This window comes from Trachinotus anak, unplaced genomic scaffold (assembly GCF_046630095.1).
Source record: "Trachinotus anak isolate AG129_WGS33_773 ecotype Australia unplaced genomic scaffold, CSIRO_AGI_Tana_v1 ptg000005l, whole genome shotgun sequence".
Classification (NCBI taxonomy): domain Eukaryota; kingdom Metazoa; phylum Chordata; class Actinopteri; order Carangiformes; family Carangidae; genus Trachinotus; species Trachinotus anak.
Window position 1 is genome coordinate 24,778,226 of NW_027273856.1, and position 14,753 is coordinate 24,792,978.

Consider the following 14,753-nt stretch of genomic DNA (forward strand, 5'->3'; position numbering starts at 1 on the left):
GAAACAAATCAATAGTTTTTTTTGTTGTTGTTTTTTTTACATTTCAACAGTTTTATTACTATTTTACAATAAATACAAAATTTTCTTTTATGCAAACAAACAACTGTACAGCATCTCTTATGAAACATGTAGTTTTTTTTTTTTGTTTTTTTTTTTTTTTTTATATCAGCTCTTAGGATAGATCACATAAAGCCACCAAAGCCAGCCATAGCCTCACTTTCCCAGTCAGAGTCTGAATCTGTAAAGTCCTGTGCCTCAGTGGCATGGATCGGGGAAAAGTGAGTGAACCTGTCTCCTGTGGGCCTCACTTGTGGGTACTGGATTTGGCATCCATTATCCTTTGGTGATGACCTGGTGAAGTTATTCTGGGTCGGGATAGGAGGGATCACAACTTTCATCTCTGGTCCAATGGTTTTGTTGGGTGGGAAATTATCATATTCCACCAGAACCTTTGAACCCTGGTTGCCTGTAATGTTGGCTTCGATCTTGGGGGGATGCTCGTTCTCCTTGGGATACAGATGGACGTTACAGCATGGGACGTTAACACTCAGCTCATGTCGCTGCATCTGCTCAGGCTTCACTCTGGTTCCCTCCTTCTCATAGATGCAGGAGACAGTTGTGTGTTCATAGCTGCTGGGTTTGGTGGGTAGACTGGTCCGGTGTGGGTCCTCAGTGTTTTGGTGCATTGTAGGTCTGAAACTGTCGTCTAATCCAAAACCTCCTATCCTGTGTGGCTCTGCACTATGACTGTTGTCATAAACTGAAAGACAAAGCAAAAAGAGAATGAAACAGGTCTGAAATGTAAGTAATATTAATCTCTATAATATTTTCTGACTTCCCACATTGGAGACCATGTAGTAGTTTTCCAAACAACTTAATATGTAAACTTAGGTGAATTTATTGAATATAAAATATATTAAGGATATTTCAGTGACAAAATACCATATACATTAACTTATATGACTTAAACGGGAGGAGTAGAAACATTTTTCTTTTCTTGTGGGGGGGGGAACAACTGAACAGACGCACTTGATGCAGGTGTGACAAAATAATAGTCTTAGTATGACTGATAATTACCTTTCTCGGGGCCCATCCGGCTCTGCAGTTGGCTGAAGGGCCCAGCTGCTGGTGGATTGGCGGCCTTCATGGACACCGATGAGCCTACTTGGCGACGAGACTTGGCCCTTCTGTTCTGAAACCAGACCTGGTGGTTAAAAAAAAAAAAAAAAAAACGTAAACATGAGGACAGTTGATCCCATATGCTCCCATTTTACAGGTTCATGTTAATAAGATGTGGAACTGTAAGCTCGAGAATTTTCCTAATCATTTTAGGTCTGTGTTCATTCCTCAACTTCATTTGCTAGTGCAAAATCAATCAATCAATCAATCAATCAAAAGAGGACGGATGGAGCTTTACCTGAATTCTGGACTCCGGTAGCCCGGTCAGAGCCTCCAGTCTCTCTCGGAGGTAGATGTCAGGATATTTAGTATCTGAGTAAACTTTCTCCAGCACCTCGATTTGCTGCTGGGTGAAGTTGGTCCTCTTCCTCCTGTGGGTCAGTATGGCCACGCATTTATCCGCCCTCGGTACAGAATTTGCAGAGCTGAAGTAGTTTGTCACGTCAGAGGGTGGATAATCTGAAAAGAAAAAAAAAATACAATCTGTTTAGTTATTAAAGTAAGAGGAAGTCGAGGAGCAACGGTGCCGGACTTGTGCGTGAATTACGCACAGAATCAGCAACAGCTCTGTGATTTTCTCTGTAAGCTCTACGTCTCAAAGGCGGCTATATTCTTGTAAACTCTGCACAGGAGGTGAGGACGATGAAAATTTCAGCCACCTACCTGCGTTCACCATGCTGCTCATCTGCAGAGGCCCTTCGTGATACATCTGGAAATGATTCAGGTCCCCGACGCGCATATTCCCATGAACCGCAGACATGATCTTCTACGTCTTATCTCCAGCGACTGACTGAGTTTGAGACCTGTGCGCTGCGGCTGTGGTTAAATCCCCCTGTGATCAAAGGTGGTGCTCCCTGGATGTGTGAATGGGCAAGCCATCAGCGCCGGCTGGCACTGCAGCGGCCGCGCTGTAACTTCAGACGTCTGCAGCCCGGCGAAGGTGTGAAGGCGTCACACCTGAGGCGGTGGAGCGGCCGCAGGTCTCTTGAAAGGGGTTTTAATGGAATCTGCATGCTCAATACACATCGGCAGAGAAAACATTTATCCGCTTTGGAATGGATGAAGCAATGATGGACCTGTAGCCTTCAAAGTGGAAGAGTCGGAAACTGCCATTTCCTCAGCGGGTTAGAGGCTCACATTGGCTGCAGTGTGTTGCTCGATGATAAGAGAAATGAATAAAGTTTTCTGCATACAGTATGTTTTGCGTTAACAGAGAAAGATGTGATCATGTTTCCATTTATTTCAACAACTGGAGTCATTCCACTGAGCTACTCACTATGTGGCCACTTTCCTGCTCTATACATATAGGCTTATGTGTACATAATGAAACATAATAGGAAGACACTAAATAAAAAATGTTTTTCAAATAAAATTACATTCTGAAATATAGACTGGTTTTGCAACCAGACATATTCTGTCATATTCAATCCTTTTTTTTTTAATTCTAGGCTTAGATGTCAAACAATATGCATTATGTTTTATAAACATCATGATGCTTCCTGTCCCCCTGTCAGTGACAACAAAGTTCATCTCAATACACAAACCTCAGTTCAAAAGTACTCTGGAGTGGTCACTTGTTTTTGAATGGATCACCTTCATTTGGTTCAGAGGGGGATCAAGTCAAGAGGTCAGACAGCATCACAGACAGACTAATTTGCTTCCACTAGTCCATTTGGACTAGATTTGCGGGAATTAGCTTGTATGGTCACAGACTCTTAATAATATTCTAAAATGATTCATTTGAGTGATTGAGTGATTTTTGTACATACTTGTGTCATAACATGTTAAACATGTTACATTTTGTGCCTGGTATTTAATTACTTTGGGTGTGGGTTGACATGATTATTGCAATGTAAACTGAAAACAAATGATTGCCAGACTCTTTACAGCATCCTAATTCATTGGATTCATTGGATACAGTTTGTACTGGATTAAGTCATTGAGGAGCATACTTTACTTTTGGTGAAATGAGTCTTAGTCAGCATTTAGTCAGACCTGTAGCACAAAACAACAAAGGTTTTCTCTGGTCATTTTCCTCTTGATCTCTGTGAGAAAATTACTGGATGGCTATTGTGTCATTTCACATCTACAGCAGCACTTCTCGATCTCTGCACTTTGACACATACATGGTCGTTCAGGTAGGATGTGACTGTTGGTAAAGGCATTCACAGTTCACAAGTTGCTTTGTCTGAGGACCCTAATTGGGTATTGCCTGTGTGCACAGACCAGATTGCTATGCTAAAATCAGGCTGTTGAAGTTCCTAATCTTTTGTAATGGTCAGTGACAGATTTTGCGAGAGCTCCCAGTAGATCATGAAATACACAGTATGCTCCTTATCTGCAGCCACAAAGCACCTCATACATGGTTAATGAAAAATATGAATTCAGCATTTCAAGTGCAGGGAGGTGGTTATGCGCTTTTTCTTTTATTGTTTGTATGTGCTCATAATTTTCAGTTTGGCAGCCTGTGGTGGAGATCTGACATTTTCATTAGATTAAAAGAAACCCAGCTCTAAGTTGATCAGTGCTGATATATTGCAGTCAACAGACTGCACTTTTAAACATCAAACAGTAAAAACACTTTGGGACTTCTACTGGCCATTTCCAGTAGGCAGCTGCCTCTGTAGACGCAAACAAAAGCATATTCACACCTTTAAAGACTGACCACCATTTAACCTGACCACTATACATTTAACCTGCAGACAGACAGGTAAATTATCCTCACAAGTTTGCAGGGCTATGTTAAAATGTCAGCAGTCTTATGTGTCATTGTTATGAGTTCCGTCTTTGTGTGTTTGTGGGATGCTTTAAGGAAGCTATAGTACATTTATTGTTTCCTAATAGAAACATGCGCCCAATGTAAAGTCACACAAATATTATCACAAGCAGTAGTTGAGTTTGATGATCGTTGTGAATGCTTCTGCAATAAAGTGTTTTCATATTAGTGCTGGACTGATGAATTGTCCAGGCTGATACATCAAGTCAGTGTTGGCTTTTGTCAGATAAACAGGCGTCAGTGTAGCAAGAAACGTCAGCACAGAAATGCCAAAGATAAGTTTGAGGTAATTTTGAAAAACATCTTTCATTTACATAGTTTTTCCACCAGAAAGCACTGACAGGTTTATTTTTCATCTGTAAAATATCTTGGTCACAATTTTTTAATGACTACATTTATTGGATTCTTATTTATTGTGTTTATGTGAAAGTGACTGTCAGCTGATAGATTGCTAACATGTCTTTTAAACTCTTGAATATCCATCAGATTATAATTCATATTTACAAGTAGAAATAAACAGACATACAGCCATTACCATCCACTCCACTGAGAGGCTAAACAGTAGCCAAGATGGGTTTTAAAGCAAAAATATATTTTGTATGTAAATATTGTAATAATAATAATTATTATTATTATTACAAAATCTTAAGAATAGATTGAACTTTTTAATCATTACATGTTTTATTATGTTTTGTGTTACAAGACAAATGAATGTAAAGTATTCAGCAGTCAAAAGAGCATAGAAAGTCAAAAAGTGAAGATATGACATGTAAATGACGGCGGTCAGGGGTCTTTCATAACAACCATATCAAAATGATTACTATTACTTTTGCATATAGAGTAAAACAATATTTTATCACAAAAATGAGAAATGTTATTTCCCGGGGAAAATAAACCACTTAAGTACAAATAACATTGTTGCATCTACCATGTTGTTCTCAAAATAAAACAAAATGTGATAAAAGATTCCGTTTTCAACAGTCCTAAGTAAAAAAAAAAAAAAAAGAAAAAAGTATGTAAATATTTCACTAATCGGTTAGAGCATCGTCATTATTTACATCGATCTCCCGGAACTTCCGCCAAGTCTAAACGGAAGTAGGTACGTGGCTGCTTCAGCTGACAGTCTACATGATGGCGACAGAGGTTCAGAGCGGCGACCTCGACAGTGCTACTTCCAGCCGGCTCGAAGTTTCCATCGATGGCCTCACCCTTAGTCCCGACCCGGAGGGCGAGCAGGGCCAGGTCGAAGAACCGGACCCCAAACCCGCAGAACCTGAGACCGATACGCCGGGAGCCGCTGAGGGCGAAGATGGAGAGACTGCCAAATCTGCGATAGAGAGGAAATGGGGCTTTCCTCTGCAAGAGCTCTACGGAATGGCACTTAAATTTTTCAAAGGTACTTTGTATTTGTTATAATCCCGCAGCTCTGATGCAGAAAAACGTTTCTCATCGGAACCGACCGTTAAATTGTCGGACGAACCACTCGCTGGCTGAGGTTAGCAGGTTGCTAACGTTAGCTGCTAGCTGTCACCGACGGGACTGCTGCTGTCAGCCGCAACGTTACATTAGCTACATAGCTAACGAGTGGCTAACGAGCTGTTAGCTGACTGTTAAAGGGTAAAATAAACAAGGCACTCCCGTATCTGTGTGTGGCCTGAGAATTAGCTGTTTGCCCGATGCTGTCTCCCCTCTGCACTTCTTGGGGGCTTCGGCAGAGTAACCCGACTTGTCATACGACTGGTCCATGAGCTAGCTGATGCGAAAGTAGTAATGCAAGACGCTAACCAACCCAAAATGAATGGCGGCTAATTACAGTTTGTTGGAGACGTTAAAACACGCCCTGCTCCGCACGAATGGAGCCTGCTGGTCAGTTACTTACACAGATCTTTCACTTCTGAATTAGACCCTGACGGGTTCCTCCTGTGCTGAAGGGATTTAGTTCTGTGGATAAAACAGGTTCACAGTCTCGGCCCGACGTCTTTAAAACCAGTTAAACATGCTGCTTTAAATTACGTTTTCAGCGCTCATTGTGTTGTATGACCAGTAGCCTGTTCCATTGCCTCCTCACATGTGTACCACTCCCATGCAGCTGCCACTTAAACAAGAAACACAACAAAACAAATTGATTAACAGAGTGCCTCTGAATTACTTGTATTTGTGCTCTGGATGCATTCAAACTAAAAGGCCATTTTAACTGGACAGTTAGAGTTATTGGCATCACCCTTAAGAAATCATCAATATCAATGTCATCGCTTACACATTGTCATTCTGCAACCAAAAGACAGCGAGGAAGATGTTGCAAAATAACATCTTTTAAGTTTGAAGATGAAAGCCTCATTTGAGTTCGTCAAAAAATATCAAGTTAATCCAGGACAGTGTATCCAAACTGTGCCAGTCTTTCACATCTAGCCATCACCCTTTCAATTGATCAAATCATTATACAGTGATTTAAGACAAGGTCAAGTCAATAATTACCTTGCAAATATCCTGAACACATGTAAGCCCTTTGGAATCCTTGGCTTTTGTAGTATTTTTAATAGAGCAGTATACTTGTGATGACTGTGCAAACAGGTTGGGACTAGGTTGTCACCATGTGATAGTAATCTCTGCTTTGTGTTTTTTAGTCAGTTAGGGTTAGGTCTGATTGCTTAACTTGTACACATAAATCTTCTTATTGCCTCACCTTTGCTTTAACAAAGATTGCAGCGTGATCTCGACAGGTGATTGTTTTCACAAATCTAAGCAATAGAAAGTGCCCTTTTTTTTTTTTGGGAGAAGGATAAAGAGCACAGTCAACAGTGCAATTACAGTAATATGATAGCCTGTATGCTACTACTGATGCTACTGTTGATGCTGCTACCAGGTTGCACAAAGGTGTATCGTAGTATTAACAAGTACTTGTTGCAGCAGGACATAAAAAAAAAAACCCCAAATAAACACAAACTTATTACTTCCACATTGCTGCTCTCAGATAAAGATGGCAAAGCTTTCCACCCAACCTATGAGGAGAAGCTTCGACTGGTGGCTCTGCACAAACAGGTGTTACTGGGCCCTTATAATCCTGATGCTTCACCGGAGGTCGGCTTCTTTGATGTCCTAGGCAACGACCGCAGGTAACCCCAGTAGACATTTGTGTGTGCATGTCTGTGCATGTGACCTTTGAACTATAGTAGACATTCCAGCAATTAAGATGTGTTTCAGGAAACGCACACACACATCTTTCCATTCACTAAACTGTTTATACTGTCCATTTAACTCTTGATAGGTGCTTATATCTTTATGAATTAAAAATGTGGTGGCTGTTTTATTACAGTGCACTTAAGTTTCAATCATTTTACAAATTTTGTGTTTACTTTGAAATAATTATTTTTTTTAATTGAAAATTTAGCTCTTATTGATTTTCTGTTATGTTCTATAGATATACATTTCCCTTGTTGTTTTTGTAAAACATAATGTAATCTAAAACAAAGTCAAATCATAACTTAATTGCTGAGCCCAATTTCCCCAGCTGCCAAATGTCTATCTTTACCTCCATTTCACCCTGTGTACAGGAAAGAGTGGGCCTCCCTGGGCAACATGGAGAAGGAGGAGGCCATGGTGGAGTTTGTCAAGCTGCTTAACAAGTGCTGTAACCTCTTTGCTCCCTACGTCACCTCACACAAGATAGAAAGAGAGGAGCAGGAGAGGAAAAGGTAAGGTGTCCAGCTGCAAGTTCCCATGAGGGAGATCCCTTTGCTGCAGTGTCTAAATACAGACTTGGGTTCAGTTTGTCCTATATGCAGCTAAATACTTTTCCATCATTGATAATATCCTCCATGCCTTTGCTCTTCCTCAGGAAAGAGGAGGAGGAGCGTCAGAGGCAGGAAGAGGAGGAGAGGGAGCGACAAAGACAGGAGGAAGAGAGAAGGAGGCTTGAGGAGGAGGAAAGGTTGAGGAGAGAGGAAGAGGAAAGAAGACAGGCAGAGGAGGAGAGGCTACGGGTTGAGCAGCAGAAGTATGTGTGTCTGTGTTGCTGTGTGTGTGTGTGTGTGTGTGTGTTTGCTTTATGTGTGAGGTCTTGAAATATATCGAATTGACTTCAGCATGATCATCACACTCCCCTGACACTGATATCTACAGGAGTTTTGTCTTTTCAGCACTTGAGTTGTTAGAGATTCACTGTCAAGAAGGGCACTTCAGCAGGGTCAGCTCTTTGCTGAAACCTGGTGCAAAGAGGACAAACTCCCTATTCACTACACCTCTTCTCTTCTGTCTAGGTTAAAACCTATTGGTGCGTTTGACTTAATGCGGTTCTGTGCAGCGCTGACTTAACTTAATGCATGCTAGATTTAAAGCACTGCATGCTGGTTAGAAATTTTGTCATATTGTCACATGAAATTAAAATTTGCTGGAGCAAAGTAGCTGCAGTTTTCTGACTCAGGTGCTGCAGTTGGTCTCCTCTGGCTGCACCAACATGTGTATATATATTTTTTTTTTTTGCATATTTTTAAATGAAGAACCACAGAACAGCAATGCACGCTGCAAGAACAACCATTGATGTGATCTCACTGATGCTACAGGAAGTAGAATGTGTCCGACTTTTACTGGAGTCTTTTTATATTCCACCCCTGCAGTGAACTGCATTTCACATTGACCATCGTGTCAGTTGTAGTTGGCCATAGTTGAAAACGCAGCTATTGTCTCCACACTACTTCTTGTAATTCCATCCTCACTAACATAACTGCTCTGTAATTTTACATAGACAACAGATAATGGCAGCACTAAATGCCCAGACAGCGGTGCAGTTCCAACAGTATGCTGCCCAGCAGTACCCCAACAGCCCAGAGCAACAGCTGGGCCTCATCCGTCAGCTCCAGGAGCAGCACTACCAGCAGTACATGCAGCAGCTCTACCAGGTCCAGCTGGCCCAGCAACAGGTAGGATGTGTTTACTGACAGACGGACAGACTTTCTTTGATTAACAGTTGCAGGTGAAACATCATATGCCTATGAAAAGTTATTGGAAAATAGAATAACTTACTCAGGAAGCATTTTGAGATGTTTACATTTAAGAAATGTACTTGTGTAAAGTTAACATTAGCCTGGTAACACTAACAAAATAAAAAATACGTAGACTAAGACAAAAAAAACAAAACAAAACAGGCATATATAATTGTTTAGAAATTAAGGACTAAATCTACTCACACACCGAAGCTTCTGGCATGCAGAAGTTAATCTCCTCTAGTAAGGGGAATAGGATAATAATTTCGGCCATAATGGTGCAATGTCCATGCTTCTTCTAACAGCACTTTAGAAACCTAACATTTTCAGCTCATGTCCCTAGTTTGGTTTTCAGCGTCTTGACTCAGTGCTGTGTGCCTCTCGTCCCAGGCGGCCTTACAGAAGCAGCAGCAGCAGGCTGACTCAATGGTGCAGGGGACGCTGGAATCTAGCAACTTCAATAGTGGTGAACCTGTCCCCGCCTCAGCAGCAGGACCATTGTGTGCAGCTTCACCACCTGCTGGCGAAGAAGCCCCTACAGTCAATGGAGGCCAGTCAGACTCCTACTCGGAGAGCATGGACCGGGAGCCAGAGCCTGAGCCGGCAGAGGAGGTCTCAGAGAATGGACCTTTATTAGGTTGGTGGGCTGTAGCTGTGTTTTTATGCATAGAAAAACAACAACAAACATACTTAGTGGAGTTGACTTTATCTGGAAAGAATCTACATTTTTTCCCTTGTTGTGCAGCTAATAACTAGAGGGCAGAGGGGGAACTCTCTCTGTCAAACGACAAAGCTTTATACTGAACTTGAAACCTGATTCTTATTTGCTGTGTCCTTGTTAATGTGACCTGGAGGGAAGGAGAGAGAAGAGCTAGAACAAGTGATACATGATAGCCTGCTGGTTTAGGTATCATCCAGCAAACCATTTTGCTTACAAAGGAGTAAATGCACACACCTGAAATGAACAAGATGTTATTTTTATTCCTGACCGTACATCCTGATTCAAATTAACCACTCTCAAAATGAAATTTGAATGATGGATGGAAACATAGATGGACAACTTATAAAAAAGTTGATTGTAAAAAGTCTCTTGTCCCTTGATCACAGCTGAGTCCCCACCGGTCATAGCTGCTCCCTCCATGTGGACACGGCCACAGATCAAGGACTTCAAGGAGAAAATCCGGCAGGACGCAGACAGTGTGATCACAGTGGGACGCGGCGAGGTGGTGACAGTGCGTGTACCCACTCACGAGGAGGGCTCCTACCTGTTCTGGGAGTTTGCCACGGACTATTATGACATCGGCTTTGGGGTCTTCTTCGAGTGGACGGATGCCGCCAATGCTTCAGTCAGTGTGCACGTGTCAGAATCCAGTGATGACGATGAGGATGATGAAGGTGAGGTGTGGGTGGGAAGTATGGGTCAAATAAGCCTGCATTGTGTCTCATCCAAATGTTCTCAGGTGTGGCAGCAATGACGCACCTGAGTTGGCTGTCCATCAATAATGTGTTCATGATTATGATTAAACAAAAAATATACAACACGGATACAGACCACATACTCTGCTATTTAATGACATGTCAAGTCAGGGTGTCATGGTTACTATTCCATACAAACCAGTTGCTTTGAATAATGTGTGTTTTATGACTTTATTTTCTCTCACTTATGGACTTGCAGAGAGATTAATAACTAACCAGGTTTATAGAAAATATTTTATTCTTATCTCATGCCGACGCCATAGTTAAACATCCACTGGTTTCTCCCAGGGACAGAGGAAGTCCTGTAGGTTGGACTCCAGAGCAGTGGTGTGAATAGAAATTAATTCTGGTAATATGTTGATAAGATATAAGGCAGTATTGTGCAGCAGAGTTAGTTTGGATTTATTGGTTACTGCACACATTAGCCTTTGGCAGATATGTCAGTCTGTCTGAACTTCACCTCTAAAAGTCTGCTAGTGTAGCAGTTTTGCATTTATTTTTGCTCCACTGTTACGGTGTGTGTTTTACATGAGAGGTCTTTTCACATTTGCGGTAATTATAACCATTTGGTAGTAAAATTTTGTCCCACATGTAAGACACACTGATAGCTGAAGGGGTTTTCAAGCCATACCCATGGTTAGGCTGTATAATATTGTGCTACATTTGTGCCTAAATTCTGATTATGCATTGGGAAATTTTAAGCAAAGAAAAATTGAGCACAGAATTAATTTTTGTTTGCTCAAAGTAAATAATTCTTCTGATAATTCTGTTGATAATCTTTTGTCAAGTGTCTGTCCTGTTTTCTTCCCCGGCCTGATCCATTGTTGTTGTGCCTAAAGGTGATCCTCCCACTGAGGAGGAGAAGGCAAAGAAGGAGGCGGGGAAGCCCCAGGTGGATGAGATTGTGCCGGTGTACCGGCGGGACTGTCATGAGGAGGTGTACGCTGGCAGCCACCAGTACCCTGGCCGCGGAGTCTACCTGCTCAAGTTTGACAACTCCTATTCACTCTGGCGCTCCAAGAGTGTTTACTACAGAGTCTACTACACCAGATAAGCCTGACTACAGACACGGGGGAGCCAAGGAGTGTGTGTGTTGATATATATGTGTGTCTGTGTGTGTGTGTAGGTGGAGATTTGTGCGATGGCAGCCTGTATGTGTGTGTATGTGCGAAGGAGAACATGATACCAGATGTATTCTGGACAAAACCACCAGAGGGTGACAAAGAGACACATCTGGAGCCCTAGTCTGGAGGTTTGACTAATATGTATGTACTGTATGTGTATGCGTGTCCCAAGATACACCCATGCTAGATCCTGTCATCGAGCCCTTGGAAGAGGAGTGTGTATTCCTGTTGTATATTCACCACCTGTCCTTGCTGCGCTCACATAGACCAAGCTGTAGGACTTCGCTCTCATGTAGTTGACCACTTTTCACCCCGGGCTCGTCTTCTGTCACCGCTCCAGCCCAACACTGTCCAACGTGGCCTTGTGGCTGCTTCTGCCCTGAGTGATGCTTTCATAGCCATGAACGGAAACCAAGCAACTCCAGCGCTCTGTCAGCCAAATGTTTCCTGTTTGGTGGTAAAAGTGGTTGTTTATCCCACGAGAACACAGACAATGTACGTCATAACACTATACCTTTGTTCCACAAAACAAAGATATAGTTGGTCTTTTGGTCTTTGCCAAGTCTCACTCATTCATTAAAACACCAGTGTACACAAACTTAATCATCCTTTTTGTTGTAAAACAGTAGTTCATCATTCTCTTCCCAAGCTACCATGCATATATGAAGATCTGAGAGGATGTTTAGTGGAAGCAGTTCTCTTTTTTGGCTTATTCCAGTGCAGAAACAGTCTGTTTTCATCTTTATTTCTTGATAAAATCTGATTAACGTGGTGTACTAGGAAGAGGTGTTTTAGTTTAGTTTACAGGCAAAATCTATGAAGGACAGGCAAGAAATCATGACATGGCTTAGGGTAAACTCCAAATGAAGCCATGGGTGTTAAGTGAGAAAGTACAAAATAACATGCACATTGTAAAGTATGGCTGTGGGCCCTCTGGCCTTGTAAACTCAAGCATCTCAGTGTGTGATACTGAATTAGAGGTTAAAAACAAATTACTTAATAAATATTTGTTCTCCCTTCATCCTACAAATATTTTTTTCTGTGTGATGCTGTTTCAGTTTGTTCAGTTGCATCAGTGCTTCTCGACAGTCCCTGTCTGTATGGTTACACAACATGAATATTACATTAAATTGTCAATTGTCCTTTGCTCATTAATTCTTTATGAAAGAATCAAGAAAAAGGACATAGTATTAGGACAGATGTTATATTAATATTTTTGTGTTTATCATTCTGTGTGTTTGGAGTTGCTGTTCTCAGTCCTGACACACAAGTAACATCTAACAATAAAATGTCCATGTTTTGGAGGTCGTGACACTGTTACATCTCCGCAGCGCTCAAAAAAACAACAAAAAAAAAAAAAACATAACAGTGCCGCTGTTTTTTCTTCCCGGTATGAATCAACTCAACTTGTCACCTCAAACATTGTGAATCCTGAATAAACTGAGATAGACTTATACATGTGTCTATGGTGAGTTGGTTGCTTACTAACTCAGTTGTGACATCTAAATGTATTCAACAGTTTTTTTTTTTCATGTTGTTGCCATAATTTAGATTCATTCTGTTCAGTTTCACATTGAATATGGATGTTTTGTGTACCTACCACCCAGGTGCATTATAAGCAGTGCTGTATCAACTGTATCCTGTCTGAATCTGAATGATGGTTGTTGAATGGGGAGCGTCTTCAGAGGGCGTCGGAGATATTTGATTTCACTTTATCACACTTATTAGAGCTGTATTTGTACCTTTTTATGTCTGTGTGCAACCAAACTTTAAAGACCAGTTGGAATATCTTGCAAGTTGAGTACTCCTCCAATGTCCTTGCTGAGTTTCAATTTGTCATATTATTTAATTAGAGGCTGCTAATGCCTCCTGTCCATTCAGTGATTTGTGTAACAAGATGTCACTACCTATGGCTCAACCAAGCCATGAAGTTCAAGCAAGTTCCCATATCTTCTGACTTGTGTTGTTTGTTTTTCTTAAGTTTCTTATTGTTCACCAAATGGTTTGAGTTGACTTGTTCAAGCCTTGTATGTAAATAATTCTAGAAAATGAGTTTATGTAAGGGTTTTTAAATGTGGAAGAAGGCTATGGTTTTGAGAATCAATGCACTGTAAAATATGGTGAATGAGATATATGTATACATTTTACCCCGAATGAAAGTCCAAAATTCATTGCAAGTATAGAACTGTAAGACTCTATTGACATGACAGACAGAGAAGCTCATCTTTTTCTATTGTTTTCACTTGTTTGGATCTCTTAAAAGTTGCAAGATCTTTCTGGGCATATATTTAATCTTGATTAAACTTATGTTCATCTCTAGAACTGGACAGTTTGCTTACCTTTCCATTTGTATTATTTTTATATCTTACCATCAGATTTTAATGCTTTGTGTCTTAAGGCTTTGGGTTCCTTCATCTTTCATAGCTTAACTGCCGTGAAACAGATAAAGACAATTACTGAGGTTTTTCACACTTGTATCTAATTAAACTAACAAGTCAGTTCCATTTGTGTCCCAATAAGCCAGAAATGCAGCCTTAAGTAATGCTATTGATCACACCTGTGTTTTTGTCTCGCCTTTGAACGTTTTCTAAGTAGAAAACTAGAAGAAAACAAAAGGAAGGCAATGTTGGGACACGAAAAATGACCTTTGAACAACAAAACACCATTAGGCTAGTTCCTTTTTTTTCCACCAGTGGGGATTGTGTCATCCTCAAACTGATTTCCTGCCCAAAACATATTTGTGCTGAGGGAAGGACAAAAACGCGGATGTCACTGATGTGTAACAGGAGGCTGCACCTCGCCTTCAATGTTTTCCATGGGAAGCAGAGGAGAGCAGTCAGCACTGCAGGGAACAGCTGTATCAGCCTTTTACGCTCTAGTATTGAGTAACTCGTTAAAGTATTGACACAGAGTACATACCAGCCGGGGAGGAATTTGAGGATTTTCACTTATTTGAGTTATGAGAACACTGGCCTGGATTTAATGTCACAGGGGCCCCTTGAAGTTGCCGTGTTCACTTGAAGACACCAGGGGGCACATCCATTGCAGCAGACACACCCTTTTCCAACTGGACAATGTCATCCAGACTGTCCAAAGGCTCCCCTGAACCTGTGGCCTGTATATTTTGAAACTGAGCCGGGCACATGGTATGCTATTGATGAGGAGAGTTTTGCTCTTTGGAATTTAAAGAAAGGGGCGGTGGGAATGTGGGGCGGGGGA

At 41.3% G+C, this 14,753-nt stretch overlaps 2 protein-coding genes across 2 annotated transcripts; one reads left to right on the forward strand and one right to left on the reverse strand.

The window, feature by feature from the left end:
* Positions 1–32: 32 nt before the first annotated feature.
* Positions 33–2,060, reverse strand: mixl1 (Mix paired-like homeobox). The gene is made up of 4 exons (XM_071479239.1): positions 1,843–2,060; positions 1,418–1,638; positions 1,078–1,204; positions 33–760 (listed from the first exon to the last, which is right to left on the reverse strand). The coding sequence occupies exons 1-4, from the start codon at positions 1,937–1,939 to the stop codon at positions 183–185; spliced, it is 1,023 nt and encodes a 340-aa protein (XP_071335340.1). The 5' UTR covers positions 1,940–2,060; the 3' UTR covers positions 33–182.
* Positions 2,061–5,060: 3,000 nt separating this feature from the next.
* Positions 5,061–13,861, forward strand: acbd3 (acyl-Coenzyme A binding domain containing 3). The gene is made up of 8 exons (XM_071479237.1): positions 5,061–5,351; positions 6,927–7,068; positions 7,507–7,647; positions 7,791–7,949; positions 8,697–8,871; positions 9,325–9,571; positions 10,042–10,329; positions 11,250–13,861. Exons 1-8 carry the CDS (start codon positions 5,084–5,086, stop codon positions 11,462–11,464), a joined length of 1,635 nt encoding a protein of 544 aa, XP_071335338.1. The 5' UTR covers positions 5,061–5,083; the 3' UTR covers positions 11,465–13,861.
* Positions 13,862–14,753: the final 892 nt, after the last annotated feature.

Bases quoted from the DNA above. Each gene is read 5' to 3' on its own strand.
- mixl1 (XM_071479239.1), bottom strand. From the start codon at position 1,939: ATGTCTGCGGTTCATGGGAATATGCGCGTCGGGGACCTGAATCATTTC. The intron at 1,639-1,842 runs GTAGGTGGCTGA...TTTTCTTTTCAG, and splicing joins GAGCAGCATGGTGAACGCAG to ATTATCCACCCTCTGACGTG. The intron at 1,205-1,417 runs GTAAAGCTCCAT...TTTAACCACCAG, and splicing joins TACCGGAGTCCAGAATTCAG to GTCTGGTTTCAGAACAGAAG.
- acbd3 (XM_071479237.1), top strand. From the start codon at position 5,084: ATGATGGCGACAGAGGTTCAGAGCGGCGACCTCGACAGTGCTACTTCC. The intron at 7,950-8,696 runs GTATGTGTGTCT...AATTTTACATAG, and splicing joins CTACGGGTTGAGCAGCAGAA to ACAACAGATAATGGCAGCAC. The intron at 9,572-10,041 runs GTTGGTGGGCTG...CCTTGATCACAG, and splicing joins AGAGAATGGACCTTTATTAG to CTGAGTCCCCACCGGTCATA.